The sequence below is a fragment of the Hydractinia symbiolongicarpus genome, chromosome 9 (assembly GCF_029227915.1).
Source record: "Hydractinia symbiolongicarpus strain clone_291-10 chromosome 9, HSymV2.1, whole genome shotgun sequence".
NCBI classification, from domain to species: Eukaryota; Metazoa; Cnidaria; class Hydrozoa; order Anthoathecata; family Hydractiniidae; genus Hydractinia; species Hydractinia symbiolongicarpus.
The window spans coordinates 24048015-24065496 of NC_079883.1; the positions used below are offsets into that span (position 1 = coordinate 24048015).

The window sequence follows — 17482 nt, forward strand, 5'->3', positions numbered from 1 at the left end:
AGGGTGAGGTTTAGGTAAGATGTTCATATATGAACTTTCGGTTTCATTACGCCCTTGAAATTTTAAAAAGGACAAAACAACTTTTTGTTTAACTTCCACGATATTCTTTTAAAATATAGTAACTTTTTAAAAAAATATTTGATACAATAGCCTTCGCACGTCGCGCATTTATGCAGCTGGTGACGAGCTCGGAAGATTTTACCGCTCTTTGGTTCCGAGTCCTCGTCACCGCAACGATTAGGAAAGGCGAATAGCTTATATGGTAGCTTAGCGAGGGAAAACCGGTTTTGACCTCCACGACTTATTGTGAAAGTACAGGTGAAACACCCTAAGTGATGAATTCGCTACTTACAAAGGTTTACGTGACGCAAATCGCTACTTATGAATATTTAAGCGTAAAAATTCGCTACTTTTAACTTAACTAAATACGTTGTGTTCGGCAACACATACGACCACTTTTTCGAATCCCGCCAACAAACTGCCCTTTCTCGGATATCGTCGCGCACATCCAACGCTGCTTCCGAAGTTAACTTTCAAAAGATGGCAGACCTTGACACGGTAAACAGGTTAAAAAGGTAAAAAGCGTGGTTTATTTTTTAATTTTAATATATAGCAGACATGCCAATATTAAGAATGTAAAAATAGTCAGATTCTACAATTAATATCTCTTGTGTGCCTCACCTTTGCATATTTTACATTACAGTATCTCACAAATATCGAGGGATGTACCCTGTCTATTATTTCCAGGAGGAGCAATGGCTTAAGATGGAAAGTCCTAGAGTATTTAATGCTCATTTTGAGCTAGGCTAATTTTGAGCTAATTTCCCTTACATGGGAAATTGGGGAGATGGTCACATTTACTCGCCCATGTTGAATCGCCATCAAAAGGAATTGAACCTCCGTCTCTCGCACAGAGTACGAGAGCTATAACCACTAATCTACGGTGGCACAAGCTTAAGATTAGGTAAACTTTGACTATTATTTTATATAAACTACATTTAATGTTCTACTGTTCCGTACGAAATTGACCCGTTGTACGAGGTTGGTCACTTTTCGCGCTTGTACGAAGATGGGCATTTTTGTACGAAAATGGGCATTACAATTGCTGTACAAAAATTAGGCAACGAATAATTTGGTTTAGAAATGAATATCTAAACATTGTTAATTACATTCAGTAAACATGATAATATCTTAAATATTCTCTGAACGTTAATTTTTGACAATTATCTGATGATTGTACCAACATCGTACAACTTAAATAACTGTGTACGAGGTTGGGCCTACTTCACTTCTTCTACTTAACTTGAATTTTTTTTATCCATACCAACTTCGTACAACTTAAATAACTGTGTACGAGATTGGGCCAACGTCACTTCTTCTACTTAACTTGAATTTTTTTTTAACCATACCAACTTCGTACAACTTAAATAACTGTGTACGAGGTTAGGCCTACTCCACTTCTTCTACTTAAACTTGAATTTTTTGATCCATACCAACTTCGTACAACTTAAATAACTGTGTACGAGGTTGGGCCTACTTCACTTCTTCTACTTAACTTGAATTTTTTTTATCCATACCAACTTCGTACAACTTAAATAACTGTGTACGAGATTGGACCAACGTCACTTCTTCTACTTAACTTGAATTTTTTTTATCCATACCAACTTCGTACAACTTAAATAACTGTGTACGAGGTTAGGCCTACTTCACTTCTTCTACTTAAACTTGAATTTCTTGATCCATACCAACTTCGTACAACTTAAAAAACTGTGTACGAGGTTGGGCCTACTTCACTTCTTCTACTTAAACTTGAATTTTTTGATCCATACCAACTTCGTACAACTTAAAAAACTGTGTACGAGGTTGGGCCTACTTCACTTCTTCTACTTAAACTTGAATTTTTTGATCCATACCAACTTCGTACAACTTAAAAAACTGTGTACGAGGTTGGGCCTACTTCACTTCTTCTACTTAAACTTGAATTTTTTGATCCATACCAACTTCGTACAACTTAAAAAACTGTGTAGGAGGTTGGGCCTACTTCACTTCTTCTACTTAAAGTTGAATTTTTTGATCCATACCAACTTCGTACAACTTAAAAAACTGTGTACGAGGTTGGGCCTACTTCACTTCTTCTACTTAAACTTGAATTTTTTGATCCATACCAACTTCGTACAACTTAAAAAACTGTGTACGAGGTTGGGCCTACTTCACTTCTTCTACTTAACTTGAATTTTTTTTTATCCATACCAACTTCGTACAACTTAAAACACCAAGAAACAGATGAAGACTACTATATATTATCATTTATGGTCTTTACATCGCTTTTTTTATTTACTCTATCAATAATTTCCACCAACAAAAACTGAATGCGGTTTAGGGATAATCTCCCTACATCGAATTCGCACGGGTACTTCATCCGAATGTAATTGGTGATGACTCCAGTTGGCTCTGCAATGTTCGAATGACGCATCAGTTTTTGATAAAATTGAGGATGTTTTTTCGCCAGTATTTCGTTATAAAATGCTTGATACTTGCTACCAGAACGTTTAATCAAAAGTAGTGGATTTACTTCAGGCAGCTTCGATTGTTGTACCAGGTAGTCCAGGGTACCGTTTTTGTATAATAATGGCAAAAACTCTCTCCTCCATTGCCTCTCCCTTTCTTCTTCGTCTTCTACTTCTTTCTCTATTAAAGGAAAGTAATCGTTGTATAACTATCTCATTATTATTATGAAATTGTTTGCGATCAGGCTTATAATTAATTTTTAAATACCTGCTTCTCTTTGTTGTTGACGCTGCTGGAAATCTGGAATATAAGTTAAAAAAGAAAACTGATAGTACATGTTAATTATACAATTTAAGCTTTACTGACCTTTTTTTGCAATATGTAAACATAGATCGCAAAACCAGTCCCCTAAGGGTTTTACAGCCAATTTGGAGCATTTAAAATGACACCAGACAAGACAGCGATCGCATGCAATTGATCTTCCTTTTCCAATTTTTCGTCTGCAATGACTGCATTTCCACAAAGGCGCATGTTTTTTTTCCTGTATCGTTGCTGCCATTTTGCTGTATGCTTTTTTGGAGCAGAAATCCCTAACTAGCGTTATATCAACCAACTCATCCACCACAGTTTCTGGCACCTCAGACGGAGATCTCAGATTATCCAATTGGACCGAGCTGTTTCCATACACAGATTCTTTAGCAATTTCAATTTGCGTAAAACAGGATAATATGAAGATAGATTTTTCTTCATCATTCATATCTTTAAACGCAACTGGTTCAGCACCGTCCTCTGATTCGTCGGCCATTACAGTAGCTATTTTTATATAAAAAAAGGATATAATGAAATTGTCGTCTGTTTTTGTAGTTTATCTCTGTTTGCGGAAAAAAATGTCTTACCAGTTTCGGGTAACTGTATGTTATCGTTTTGGCTACTTTCAAGCTCGTCCGTTGGTGCTGTTGGTGCTAAAATTAAAAAAAAGGATATAGTAGGTATAAATTGTACTAAAAATAAATGTAATCCTTTCAAAAATATTGATATTAGGATAGATACCTTTCATATCTGCGAGTTGTTGTGTCGCAAGGAACAAGCAATATGTTGGGGTATAACCCGGAAAACATTCTTTGAGTGAAGTTTTTCCTATAACATCCAACATACCATCATAGAATAACCATACGCCATTGAACCTGATTTTTGCGGTGTAATGCGATCCCTTCCATAGTGTGATTGCAACCAACTCATATCTTAAAAAAAATTACGTGGTTAAAGGATATATCAATATACGTCTCATTCTATAAATGTTCAGAAGGCCTCTTTCAAAGTTAAAAAACATCCAAACCGAACTTAAGATCTTCTTTGGCCTCGATAATACCTATTTCCTTGATTTGTGGAAAACCGAATGTGTAATTGTTCGGGAATGGTAGCCATGTCTATTGGGTCAATATCGCCTGCAACATCAACAACTAATAGTTGAGGAAGCTTTTTAAAAAATCGGGCCTTGTATTTTCTGTTTCCATTACAATATCTGTTCTTTATCCTATGGAAACAATAACATAATTAAAAAAATTAATAACTTTTAACATCGAATACGAACATATTGGCGTACTATTTACCCTGTTGTTATGTTTTCGTCGACGAAAGAAAACTCGTCAGATATGTTCTGATTTACTTTCTTTCCACAAACTGACGTTGTTGCTTCAAGAAACCACTTTTGGACATCATGGACAAATGAACTTTTCACCGTTGCCGAAGGAAATGTGTTGAAGCAGGCTCTCGATTGTTTCATGCTACAATGCGGACTGTTGCAAGCTGACTCCACAATATGTTCCATGAATGGCGCAACGAAGTTTTTTATTATACATTCGTATTCTGCGCCAAAAAATGACAAGCATTGGTTGGTTGGTGTTATTCTTCGATAAATAGCAGTATGAAGTTTAGCAGCTTCATAAGCACCGTTTTTCACAAACGTAAAAAGCTGTTGTATGTTTTTGTCGGTAACTTCATCTGTTATACTTGGTCTCGTTACTATAACTGCTTTTAACACTGCCATCCACGTATCTAAAGCGCAAGTGTTATGGAATGTGATCGTTTCGTTCTCGTATTTAATTGAACCACCAAAGTTAGGTAGAAGTTGACGTAACTTGCTTCCGTCTGAGTGTAGTATCTGGTTTTCCTCAGATATGTTGTCGTTGTGCATGCCGCGATTCACACATGTTGAATAGTCACCTTGATGACAACGTGAAGTGCAATCCAGTGATGCCAAAAAACATTTGCACTGCTTGTTCTTACATTGTCCTTTTCGACATCTGCAAAATACTGTTGGAAATTTGTTGATTTTCCGAACAGCTTCTGACAAAGATATTTCATCAACCGAAGGATACTTACATCTTACTGGTTGAGGGTACAGCTGCAACGCGGATGCCGTGTAACGCCGTTGAATTGTGCCTTCACTACAGAGGAGTTTATATGTTGGTTGGTTACCACCTGATTTGTGTACAATCACACATGGCAATCTTTTTAAATCCGAAGATGTTCTAAGACCTTTTGGAATTGTCAAAGAAACATTATCCCCTTCCAGGAAATCAGCAACTTTAATTCTTTTTCCATTGCTGTACTTTCTACGCATCATTTCTGCGTTTCTTACACCCTCCTCCACAACATTTTGTCTGAGTTTTTGTCTTTTCGGACATGTTGTTTCAAACTCATCTTCCGAACAATCCGATAATTTTCTTGTACTTGGGTGCTTTAAAAAATCCACAGTTTCAGCATTTTCAAAATCTTGTGCACCATTTTCTTCCATTTCTTCTATGATATCTTGAACAATATCCTCTTCCACTGACCGTACACTTGAAGAAATTTGACCCAAACCATTTGGCTTCTGGCCAAAAACAATTTCGTAAGGTGTTTTTTTCACACTCCTCACCATTGAAGCATTCATGATAACTAAAACAGAAGTAATAGCGTGAATAAAATAGCTGCAAGATTCAAGAAAAGTTATTTGGGAACACGGCATAATAAGACTATCGTGACATATAAATATAATTCTTGACCCCAGAGAGAGCTCTTTGAGATGAATTTGAAGATATTTGGGGACGAGAATGATATAGATATAACTACATTTACATTGAATCTCTGGAAGCCACTCTGACCACGTTGAAGTTTGGGACTCTTTTTCTCTTGCACTAATCATCACTTGGATGGTGTTATTTCCTTGTTCAACCAGACCTTGAGATTGCGAGTGGCGCGGTTTCCCATGAACAAATGACACCTCACCCGGCCATATCACGGCTACAGCATCCATTACGTGATTGATAAATTCGGCACCGTTATCAGAGTGCAAAATTTTTGGTAACCCAAAAGTCGCTAAAAAACTTCTAAAAAAGTTTGAAGCAAATTCATTTGCTGATTTCCCTTTCATTGGAAATAATATCCTGAATTTGCTAAAATGGTCCACGACATGGCCAATGTAGTTGTAATCGGCATCTGGTTTGGATAACATAGCAATCAGATCGATCTAAAGAAAGACATGTATAATGTAACAAAAAAACTACTAACTAGCACAAACAAAGTGAAAAAGTATTAAAAATACCTGTACACGCTGTAAGAATCCTGTAGTGATAATCGGCTTCAATGGAGCTTTCTTTATTTGACTGGATTTCAGACAGCAAGTTGTGCAAAGCTTTATATAAGCACCAACAGCGTCTCTAGTAACGTTATCATAGGTGCGTGCTATCTAAAATTGTTAGCAATTAAAAATCAGTGACACACCCATATTCCGTGGACTCTTACTTTCAAACGAGGTTTGTTCGAAGAATCTAATACCTTTTCAAACGTTTTATGAACCCCTTGGTGACCAACTTCTTGGCGGTGTACTCTATTGATAATGTGAAACATCTGTCGGTCTGTTGCTACGCGACGATATTTTCCCAGAGGAGAATCGCCCTAAAATACCGTAAAATTATTTGAGTTGGCAATTTTATAAACCTTCTTTCTTAAGAACTTAAGCTCATAAGAACATCTAGACCGAAGCTATCCAAAAATTGAGAACACCATATGACCATGCCGAGCCTGAAACAAAATTTCTTAAAAGTAGAAATGTTTATAAAAAAAATAATTGTGACTTTAGTTTTTCCAAAATTAGATATATATAAAAATGTTCTTACATCGGGAAATGGAGAGCACAAAACATCCGATATACCAAGTGTAGGATAACTCATCACTTGGAATTTTTTTCTTCGCAATTTTCTTTTCATAGCACGTGGAACGTTGTCTATTCTTCCACATAGAAAATCTACCATTGTTTTATAAGTCTGTTCGGGCATTATTACGGAATTCCGTTTAGTCCTTTCAACTTCCAACCATTCCTGAAATTTTTCTTCCATGTATCTCTTTTCAGTCTCCATTGTGCTGAACATAAAAACACGCGTTAAAAGTTTCAATGTAAATTTAAAATGTGCGTTCGAAAAAGCACTCAAAAAGGATTCGAAATTTACCTACCTTTTCCTTTATCGAAATAACTTAAAAGGTTAGAAAAAATAATATTGAAATTTTTTGTGTTCTTCTCCGTTCTCACTCAATTATTAACAAAACTATGTTTACAAAAACAGTTTCGTACAAGCCACGCAAAGGCACTGGGGACAAGGGTGATTTACAGGTTTTTCGCACGAAAATTCAATATAGCATTAGAATTCAAAGGTCACTACCATAAGGTTAATAAAAGAAATCAATAACAATATCATACCTGATATAACCTTATTTGAATCAAAGAGATCAAATTTATACTTACGAGCACTAGTACCATTTTTCAAAAACATCATTGTTTATTCCCTGTTAATATAAAACAAAGTATAAATATATATATACATATTAGCATTTTTCCAAAGAGGCATCCAAATCGTAAAACAAATGTCTTTTTTGCAAATGACTTAAAAGAAAAAAAGATATTTCAAAAAAGTTATTATTTTATTATAAAAGTTTCATTTTTTGACGATATTCGCCGCTGTACGAAGATGGTCAGTTTTGTACGAGGATGGTCACTCTCAGCGCTACGGCAAAAAAGCCCAACTTCGTACAATGAATGACATCGTACGGAACACTACAGCGTTTTTGCTGTCAGACATAAAGCGACCCTAAAATCCCTTTAAGTAGATTTGGCATCTTAAAACTTTGTGACTAATTCTTCTTCACAATCATTTTTCTGAAAATCTCCCTTTGACCCTTCAATATTAACTTCACCTATCCAAAGAGGGTGTCGATAAGCCACAAACGTCCGCATATATATATACAGGCAATTCAGGCGACTTACCATATATGTATGGTTAACGTACCATATATGTATGGTTGTTATATAATTTTATCACGTACACAACTTACCCATGCCTACAGAGGCAAAATGGTAACCGAACTGCCAAAGAATCGACAAGTTTCTTGGTCTGGATGAATGCAGGAATCTTTTTGGAATTATTTTACATTGATTTTAAAAATTTTTTAAGGCAAATGCTGCTTAATTGGAAAAAAATATTCTTTTAAGCAGGAGTACGAGATGGCATGTTCAAAATCGAAAGTCTCCCGCTCAAAACAGGAGGGTTGGAACATATGGGAATGTCCCGTGTAGTACCACACTTTCAGTTGAGGGAAAACATTTTTCATTCAGAAGGTCATTAATGAAAGTAGTATAGGCTTGGTGCAGCATAGCATCTAGACTTAAAATTCATGCAACCTGATGTTAGGATGAAATGTGTACATGACACAAAAGCACAAATAAACATAAAGTAATAAAAAAAAGACAGAAGAAACCACAACAAGCACGCATTTTATTCTCAATTCCCTGTGATTGAGGTTCAACGAGATAGAGGTTCAGGCACATATGATTTTTTTTTATTTCTGTTGTTAGGGTAAGCATTTTTCATGGTTTTATTAAATCTGTTTTTATTTCATTTTTTATTTCTTCTATAGGGGATATTTTCAAGGGGGGAAAAGTAATTTCTTTTCAGTGTCAGTAACTCATTAGCAAGGCTGTGATCTCATTTTCTAGTAAAGGTGCCTGATCTAAAGTTTGTGAAACATTAAAATTGACGTTTCACACATATATACTGTGTTTATTTCTATCGAGTGGGTAACATTTAAAAAAAGTCAAAAATCTAAAAAAAGAATATCTCATTGTCAATACCTCGGAACGTTATGAAACTATAAAATATATATACTTGGAACTGCGTATGAAAATGCTAAAATCTGACCCCCTGAAAATGATCAAAATTGATAACTAATTTTCACAAAATCTGTAAAGTATCATGAATCTTTTTATTTTATCTTTTATAGTACCTATAAAGTGTACTCTCTAAATCAATTTGCCTTACCTTGTTTAATTCAGGGTGTAATCCAGGAAAGTTACGCAAAATTTGTGCATTTTAAAATTTTTGCTTTTTCTTGTATTTTTAAAGCACTTGTACCCAGATCTCTTCAAATTATTTTATTGAAACAAAGTTTTTTTTCATTATTCCTAAGTTTGTATATTATCGCTGATTTTAAATCATCATCCCCTAGATACTAAAGTTATCCAAAAGATAAGGCTCTAAAGTAATCCAAAAATTTGTTTTATGTTTTCAGCAGCACATATCACTTGTGACTCCATTTTGGTCACATGAATTTTTCCTTTAATTTTAATAAATTTGCAGACATCAAAGTACCTAATTTCAAAGATTATTAAATTGACTATAAATCATTATTAAATTTTGAACCTTAAAATTTTGGAATTTTTTTTGTGTAAAGTGGTAATACCACCTTACACAAAAAAATTCCAAAATTTTGAAACATAACTCAAAACAAAGAGGATACCCTAGCTGACGGCTTTACAGAAATTACTCTGTTTTTGTAAATTTATTTCTTTTTACTTATTTATTCAGAATTCAAAATTATTCTTTTTCATTCAGTTTGTCTTGAACGCACATGCTTTTTTGTAGGTGTAAATAAGAAAAGTAAACGCAGCATGGACACTTTGATTGATGGTATTGTTGCTGCTGTGGTAACAACCAACTTTAGGAAGACTGTGGCATGTGATGAACTAGTTATAACTCAAGTAAAAAAGAGGGTACGCTCAGAAGCTATGACTCTTTTTAAGCAACATAAAAGCCATCTAGACATCATTTTGAATTTAAAGGAGAGATTGCAAGCTATTTACCATGGTGAAAAGCTTTTGTGTGATACTATGCGAAAGAAACCAGCAAAGGTAAGAAAATTATTTGTAAACAATAAAAACCTTTGGAAAAATTAATTTTTTATTAACCTGGAATTTTTTAGAATGTCTTATTTCCATTAGGTTGCAAAAGAAATTGGGAAATTTAGGAAGCAATTATATCATCATTCTCATCATCATTCTCGGCTTAACGTCCGTTTTCCATGCTAGCATGGGTTGGACGGGGTATATTAATGACCCTCTTTCATTCTGATCTAGACTGTGTTAGATCTAAACTCAACCTCCTCTGTATCAAGTCTGTCCTTATACCTCCTGGCAAGTCTTTCCCTGTCTGCCTCTGGGCTTTGCCCCAGGAACTATTAAGTCCCTATCATTATATACAACTTAAAAAAGAATTCAAGCTAATGTTGCTTCAATTGTCATAAGTCTCATATACCTACCATGCCATTGGTATACTTTGTTAAGTAAACAGTAAAGATTTGTCAACTTTGCTAGGCTAAAAGAACTAACCAAAAAAATTACATATATGTTTTTTTGTAATAAAGACATTCTGACATATCCTGAAAACAACATGGCATGAAAACTTTTTTAAATTTTTTATGTCTAAATATTGTCCCCCAAAAAACATTAACTAATTTACGGCCACCGCCATTAGAAAACTGTCTTTTAGGATGTTTTGATATAAAAATACGAGAAAAAAAATCATAATAAACTTAAATACATATAATACTTACTTTTTTCAAGTGTCCAAAACTATATTTATAATAGTGAAACATCATTTTTTTTGCAGAAGATATGTATTTCAAAAAATTTCAAAACTGCAAATTTCCCTGCAAATTTATGTCATACAAGTTAATAGTAATTTTTCAAATAGAATGTCCTTATCCACATTTTCATGGTGGCGACCTTGACCTTAAATATCAAGAATTAAAACTCAAAAATATAAAAAAAATTAAGGCTGTTCATATTAATGTGATATAATGAACATTTTAAGCACAGCGTGTTATCAATCAATTTTTAACACTTTACAGAATTGCACAGATATTCTAAGGGATTGAGATGCATACTTCGCTAGTAGAATATTGTTTATAAACTTCACAAAAATGCACAAACCTATGATGCGTGGGACTTAGCGCACATAAACTAGGCTAGGTACATGTATATAATCACACACACAATATTTCTAGACCTATGGTTTTGAAATTAAAAATGTGCAGCTGTTTTTTGTTCTGTGCCTTTTGTTGTTTTTCAAGACTCTTCAAGTTTTGGGGAGTTTATGACACACATGAAAAGAAAGCACAAGTTTTATTGTAGAAACAAACTTCCTTATTATGTTACTGTGGAAAGTTTATCATTTCTTGAACATGATAGTTTAGTAGGCGATGTTTCGGGAGATCCTTCTCCCATCATCGGGCAAAGTAAAATGATGTTGCACATGTATTATACTTGTCTAATGCTTTTCTTTTTTTCTTTCGCTGCCTATCTTTGAAAAACAAGTATTTGAGCTTGTTCACCTTGGCAGGTATTTCTGTGAGATGGAATTTCTCCCTTCTTGCTCCCAGAACATCCTCCCACCCATCAAAATAGCTGTAAGTTTGTGTGCTCTACAAAGAATTCAATAAATATGGCTACAATTATCCTGAGCTAGACTGTGTTTATTTTAAACTTAAATCCATGTACATAAAATCTGTCCATGGTTCACCTAAATTAAAAAGGTGCAGTTTTTTGAGACCTTGTTGGTTGACAGCCATGAAAGTTCCAGTCTAAGAAGCCCTCATGTAGATTAAATTAATTTCAAAAGACTCAATTTAAGATATACCGTACTACAAGCTGTTTGTGGTTAACATTCAGGTATGTGATATTGTAATGTTTTTGTTTGTTTTTTCACTTTAGGGTCAACTTAACATCCATTATAGTGACAGTGAAGATAATGATGATGATAATGATAACAAGAAGGAAGAAAAAATGAAAAACTTTCTTTCAACATCAAAAAAGGAAAAAAAAGAAGAGTCAATAAAGCAATATTATAACTACCTTTGTGAATATAAGAATGAGTATGTTCTTTAGTAAAACACTGACAACTACTTTGTATGACCTCTCTTAATTATAGAAAATTAACTGTTTGGAAAATTAACGACTTGGAAAATAATGTTCAATGAAATTAATACAAGCATTAATAAGAATAAGAATGCAAAAATTTCAAACATCCGGCACATAATTTTTTTATGGTTCAATTTTAAAGATAATATAAATTATGTTTTTATTTTTCCTGCCAAATGAATTTACAACATTTATTAAAATAAAGAACCGCGATGCATGTTGTGAAAATGTCAACATAAACCAATTTTGTCGTCACATTAATACTTTTTGCTGGTGTTTTTAGTCCAGATGTTTACAATCGCATTCAAGGATTAGAAGTTCGTGGAAAAAACTACAGAGTGTCGAATAATGGAGCATGCCCAAAGTGTTTGTACAAGGAGAATACATTTGTTATCCTCGATTTGTAAGTATACAAAACATCTGTTTATAAACTATTACACCTGGTGTGTATGAGTATTGTACTAAAAAAAATATATATATTTTTAAATTAAATTACAAGTTTGTGTCTCAAAAAGTGACTATTAAAGAAGCCAGGGATTAGCAATTAAAGAGGGTGTTTTGCTTATTTGTATACTGGTTTTAAATGGTCAGTTGATGTGAATCTGATGTCAAATACTTTTGAATATAAAAAGGTAAGTTTCAAAAACAAAGTAATTTATATAAAACTAAATTCAGAAGTTTTCAAAAAAACACTGATCACTTTTTGCTTTTTTAGTTTGTTTCCTGCTGGTGATATGCCAGAGATTTTGCAGTTTTTAATGGCACGTGGAAAAGCTGTACTTTGGTCTAGTAAAGAACATCTGAATTGTAAGGTAAACATTTCAGCCTTTCCAATTCATGTTGACACTTGACAATGTTGCCAAATGCTGACGTGTTAACAATGCATGCAGGAAAATTTCCTTTCATATCGGCATTTTTTCCGATTTGAAAGAAATTGAATTAGAAAGGCTGTAGTTGGGTTTAATGGAATAAATAAATAAGTATAAGATCATGTGCTTCAGAGCAAGGTGAGTTAACTGAGCCAATGATTTTGAATATTTGTTTACTTTTTTACATGTGAACATGGTTTATGTTCTAAGTGATGCCATTGTTGTGTTGCAGGATCCACCAACATTTTTATGCAATGGAAAATGCCCAAATGATGCCAAGAAGTGTGGTTTTAACATCAATTGGTTAACCACAGATCTTGAAAAAATTTTTCTTTTTCCTGAGCAAAACTGCAGTGAAGTAGTTAGTGATGAATTAGGTCAATCACAAGCCATGGTGAGAATTTTGCAATACGTTATTTTCCAAGTTATTTTTTTGTTTTTAATTCTTTTTGAACATATGTTATCATATACATTAATTTTTTAGGATGAAGATGAGCAAATAGAAAATGGTAGGTAACATGAGCAGTATGCTTGAAAATTGTTTCGACCTTTTTTGTTAAACATTATTATTTTTCTGTTTTTAGAATTAGTTTCCGAAGACAAGAAAGAGTGGCAGTATTTATTTGGCGATGAAACTTCAGAACATTCTGACGAGGAGTATGACGAAGGCCGTGTTGATATTGAATACTACCGAAATAAAGTCTCTTGGGTAGTTTTAGATGAGATTATTGAAAATGAAGAATTGATTTCAGGTAAAATGACTTTGCCGAAACAGCATGTTTTGGTCGAGTTTCACAAATTTCTACCATATTCTGCAGTAATATAGAAACATATTGTAAGATAATTATTTTTGAAAGTTTTCTCTAGTTCCTTAAAATATTTTATAACATATAAATATAAAATAAAGTAATAATGTATTGATGTAATATGAAAATAAAATAGCATTTATAAACCATTTTGTGACTGCATGTTACGTAAAAACTCCAAAAATACATTAAACCAACACATTTTATATATTAATTTTGAACGCTGTGTTAAAACAATGGATGGGTGAGTAGCTTATCTGTTATTCTGTGTGTTGTCTCTGCATGGTTTCCTTCAGGAAATTTATATTTTGTTTTTCCTTTTTTTAGTTGAAGAAGAAACCATTATTCGGACAATGCTTGCATTAGAGGAAGCCCGCACTGATTTTATTTATGGTGATATGAAAGCAGTAGAAGTTAATAATCAGACAGATAGTTCTACTAATGATGACATTGAATTGTCAATAACGAATCCAAGCACAGACCTTCCTAAAACGAATGTCGCTAACAACAATGGTGTTGCTACAGATACCACAGATGTGGCCAATGCGGTAGTTTCAGACAGCGTGGTAGACTTAACGAAAACGTCTCCATCTTTAAGTCCCACGCAATCTGATATTGTAAATGCATCTGCTAGTGCTAGGGATGTGACCTTAAATTCTGAACCTGCCCATATTTTAAAGGGTGCACAATATTATAGTGGGAATACACAAGGTGGAAGTTCTCAGCCGGCTTTCACATCTGCGGACTTTCCAGTTTCAACAACAGGCTTGTGTCCATACTGTCATTCAAATAATGTTGTGTACATTATCCTTCAAGAGGATGAAAAGGAGGAGTTGCCAGAACTTCTTGAGAAATTGCGAAAGCTGGGCTATGCCACGCCCATGAAGAAAGGTTTGCCGCTTGCTCTGTTGCTCCAGCAATGACTTTAAGATTTAATAAAGCACAATGTCTGTAGTTTTGTTTGAGTAATCCTAGTGTGAAGTTAAAGTTTTTTTTATTTGAAGGTATTGTTGTGCATAATAAATGCATATTCAGCTTAAAGTAGTGCATATATTGTTTTTGGTGAGATATAGATGGATAAAAACGTATTACTGTTGTGTTAAATATTTCTACCTACATTTCCAGTTTTATATATGTCGCTGCATGTGTTTTGTTGATTAGATAGAAAAGTGTGTGTTTTTGTTCAGGTGATCACGTTTTGCCATCGTTTCAATGTCGGAATTGCACTTACGGGTTTAATCTTGATTGGACTGTTACTAATTTGGAGAAGATCTTTCTTGAAAATCCAGCAACATCATACTCATCTTATCAAGGTTATTATGCTAATGCGTATTACCCTCAACAGATGTAAGTAGCATTACGTCTTTTGTTGTTGTTGTTGTTTTTGTTGTTGTTCGTGCTTTTGCTCTTGCAGTTGTTGTTTTTGTCACTGCTGTAGGGGTTGCTGGTTGTTTTTGTTGTTGTTGCGAAAATTAAACACGGTAATTGTAGGTGATCTTCTTTTAGGTATTCAGCTTATCCAGCAGGCCAGTACCATGGTGCAGCATGGATGGGTTATATGCCAACTGACCCTTACTATGGTTATCGCTGGGAGGCTGCCACTCAACCACAGGTATTAATGTCAAATTTAAGTACGCAGACACAGTGATCCTCTAACATTAGTTTAACCCCATTTCCACCAGGTTTGCATCTTTTGTGTGACAAAATTCATTCAAAACCTTTTGTAATCCCAGCGATAAAGTTGCCATGCCAACAGTGTTTTCAACATGGGACGAGAAAAACAAGTCGCACTAACTAATCGCGATCTGCTGTAATAAGCACATGTTCCCGGACAAAAACTTCATATTTCCGCCAAGTTTTACGGATCCCAAGCCATTAAACGTATTTAAAAAGGACGACAACCATTTTTGCAACTTAATTGTTGTTTACTACCAAAAAATATTCAAATTTTTAAATAACTTTTTCAAGTCTAGAGTATTTAGCATAATAATTTTGTTTAGCGTACGGGGCAGTCGGTCTAAAATGGGAGACTGAGGTTTTCTAGAGGTCCAACCTTCTTATTGGAGGTTGGTATAAAAAATGGCGTTGTAAAGAGGTTGTGGCTAACAGAGGTAAAACATGCCGTACGATTTGCAACTTTCTTTTATTTGTATGCATCATATATTTTTACAGGTTGCTACAACGGGTATACAACCTACTGTCACTGGGCATAGTATATTACCTGCCTCTACTAATGCGAACATTACCCTTACTGATGTGAAACTCACCAGTGATATTGCTGATAATTTGCCAGTATCAGAAGGCGACAATACCACTACGTCTGATCAGAAAGCAGATATAGCCACGGAAGGAGGCAGTAACGTTAAAGTACCCCCGCCAACAAACGATTCTGAAACGATTATAATAGAGGAAGAGTCAGATGTGGAGAATGATAGCAATGTCGTAACGGAAGAAGGCAGTAATTTGCAAATAACTTCACCAACAAACAAACCTGAAACTATTGAAGTAGATTCAGAGTCCGACATGGAGTTGGAGAGTGATAATAATGTGGAAGAAAAAGCTTCCCAATACAAAAACTTACAAGAAAAGGAAGGAAGCACTATCGAGGACTTAAACGCTCAAAACAGCACTTTGCAAAATACAACACTTGAATCAGTGCAAGACATTTCAACAGAAACTAAAGTAGATAAAAAGGTTGTTGATAAAAGTAATACGGAGAGTGATACGAATGGCGTATCGATAATCGATATTTGTGAGGCTGCAAACGTTTCGCCTGAAATTTTGGAGAAGGATACCCTAACAGTCGAAGAAGACGAAAAGATGGATACTCTTATAGCCGGGGAAAAAGAGAAGATGAACACTCTAAGAGGCGAGATAGACGAAATAAGTGACACCCTAAAGGATGGGGAAAACAAAAAGACGGATTCTCCAACAGCCGAGGAAAACGAAAAGATGGACACGCTACCAAGCGAGGAAGACGAAAAAATTGACACCCTAACTAGTGGAGAAAACGAAAAGGCAGATTCTGTAACGGCCGAGGTGGACGAAAGGATGGGCACCCCAACAGGTATCGAGAAAATGGTCAAGGTGAACGGAGAGCCTGACAATAAGCTCAGAAATAAACAAGAGCTAGAAAATCAAACTTCAACAGATGATGCGAATTCAAACACACGCCGAACACGAAACTCAAGAAAACGTAATATAAAAAAAGAAGCAAATCCTTTAAAAGTCATTGCGGAGGAGTGCGATACTTCTCCTCTGTGCGTAAAAAAGCCTTGTATTGAAGAAACTATATTGTCAAATGATAATAAATTGGATGATGTTGGCTCGCCTTTCACAGAATCCTTAGTAAACTTGCTTACCGACACTAATGAAATCAGTACGAAAGCAGACGATATGTCGACAGCAGACGATTCAGATAAATCGGTAGTAACCGAGTCTAATAAATTAAACTTCGCTTTAAATCGTTACGTTGAGTCTATGAGCACTGACTCAATGAGCCCCAAATCTGATTTATTTGACTTGAATTTAGAAGGTTTGGTCTCGATGGAAAAAACTGATGTTACTATTGAAGGACAAAACGATCAACAAGAAGGAAGTAATAAAACAATAACAACTGAGAAGGAGAGCGATGAAACGAACAGTACTACAAAAGCCGTTCAAAAAAATGCGCGACGTGGGGGTCGTGGAAAGAGAGCAAGAGGACGGGGGCGGGGACGTGGTCGAAAAAAGGCGAAATAAACCGCAGTTTAAAGTTTTATGTGAAAGCTTGTATATTTTGTTTACTTTTATAGCGATAGTTTTTATTTGTATCATTTACTGTTGATTTCATACTCTCTTACGGTGGTTATTAGTCTGTCTTAGCCTAGTTGTTACTGTGAATTAAGGTGTTTCGTAAAGTTATTAGTCTAAAAGGAGTCACGTGTTCTTTTAGTCTAGCTGTTCGTGAAAAGTTAAACGCTAGCGTTAACACAAAGACTTTTGTCCGAAACTAACGCGGAAAGAGTTTT

The 17482-nt window shown here is 34.8% G+C and overlaps 2 protein-coding genes across 3 annotated transcripts; one reads left to right on the plus strand and one right to left on the minus strand.

Annotated features, from left to right (window-relative positions):
- Window positions 1–450: 450 nt before the first annotated feature.
- On the plus strand, window positions 451–17287 carry LOC130657924 (uncharacterized). Of its 2 annotated transcripts, XM_057460918.1 has the most exons (12): window positions 451–575; window positions 9465–9730; window positions 11591–11751; window positions 12081–12200; window positions 12513–12609; window positions 12899–13060; window positions 13151–13175; window positions 13251–13418; window positions 13800–14363; window positions 14660–14819; window positions 14979–15084; window positions 15645–17287. In XM_057460918.1, exons 2-12 carry the CDS (start codon window positions 9491–9493, stop codon window positions 17211–17213), a joined length of 3372 nt encoding a protein of 1123 aa, XP_057316901.1. In that variant the 5' UTR covers window positions 451–575; window positions 9465–9490; the 3' UTR covers window positions 17214–17287. The 2 variants fall into 2 exon arrangements, with proteins under 2 accessions (XP_057316901.1, XP_057316902.1); XM_057460919.1 differs by lacking the exons at window positions 451–575; window positions 9465–9730; window positions 11591–11751; window positions 12081–12200 and adding an exon at window positions 12207–12429.
- Window positions 2294–7334, minus strand: LOC130657858 (uncharacterized). The gene is made up of 12 exons (XM_057460852.1): window positions 7292–7334; window positions 6669–6912; window positions 6328–6447; window positions 6095–6238; window positions 5629–6019; window positions 4119–5448; window positions 3878–4042; window positions 3559–3749; window positions 3405–3470; window positions 2875–3321; window positions 2776–2808; window positions 2294–2688 (listed from the first exon to the last, which is right to left on the minus strand). The coding sequence occupies exons 2-12, from the start codon at window positions 6906–6908 to the stop codon at window positions 2294–2296; spliced, it is 3522 nt and encodes a 1173-aa protein (XP_057316835.1). The 5' UTR covers window positions 6909–6912; window positions 7292–7334.
- Window positions 17288–17482: the final 195 nt, after the last annotated feature.

Excerpts from the sequence above, each read along its gene's own strand:
- LOC130657858 (XM_057460852.1), bottom strand. The coding sequence starts at position 6,908 with ATGGAGACTGAAAAGAGATACATGGAAGAAAAATTTCAGGAATGGTTG. Across the intron at positions 6,020-6,094 it reads GATTCTTACAGCGTGTACAG|ATCGATCTGATTGCTATGTT; the intron begins GTATTTTTAATA and ends GTCTTTCTTTAG. Across the intron at positions 4,043-4,118 it reads GACGAAAACATAACAACAGG|GATAAAGAACAGATATTGTA; the intron begins GTAAATAGTACG and ends TTGTTTCCATAG.
- LOC130657924 (XM_057460918.1), top strand. The coding sequence starts at position 9,491 with ATGGACACTTTGATTGATGGTATTGTTGCTGCTGTGGTAACAACCAAC. Across the intron at positions 13,061-13,150 it reads TAGGTCAATCACAAGCCATG|GATGAAGATGAGCAAATAGA; the intron begins GTGAGAATTTTG and ends TTAATTTTTTAG. Across the intron at positions 14,820-14,978 it reads GCGTATTACCCTCAACAGAT|GTATTCAGCTTATCCAGCAG; the intron begins GTAAGTAGCATT and ends ATCTTCTTTTAG.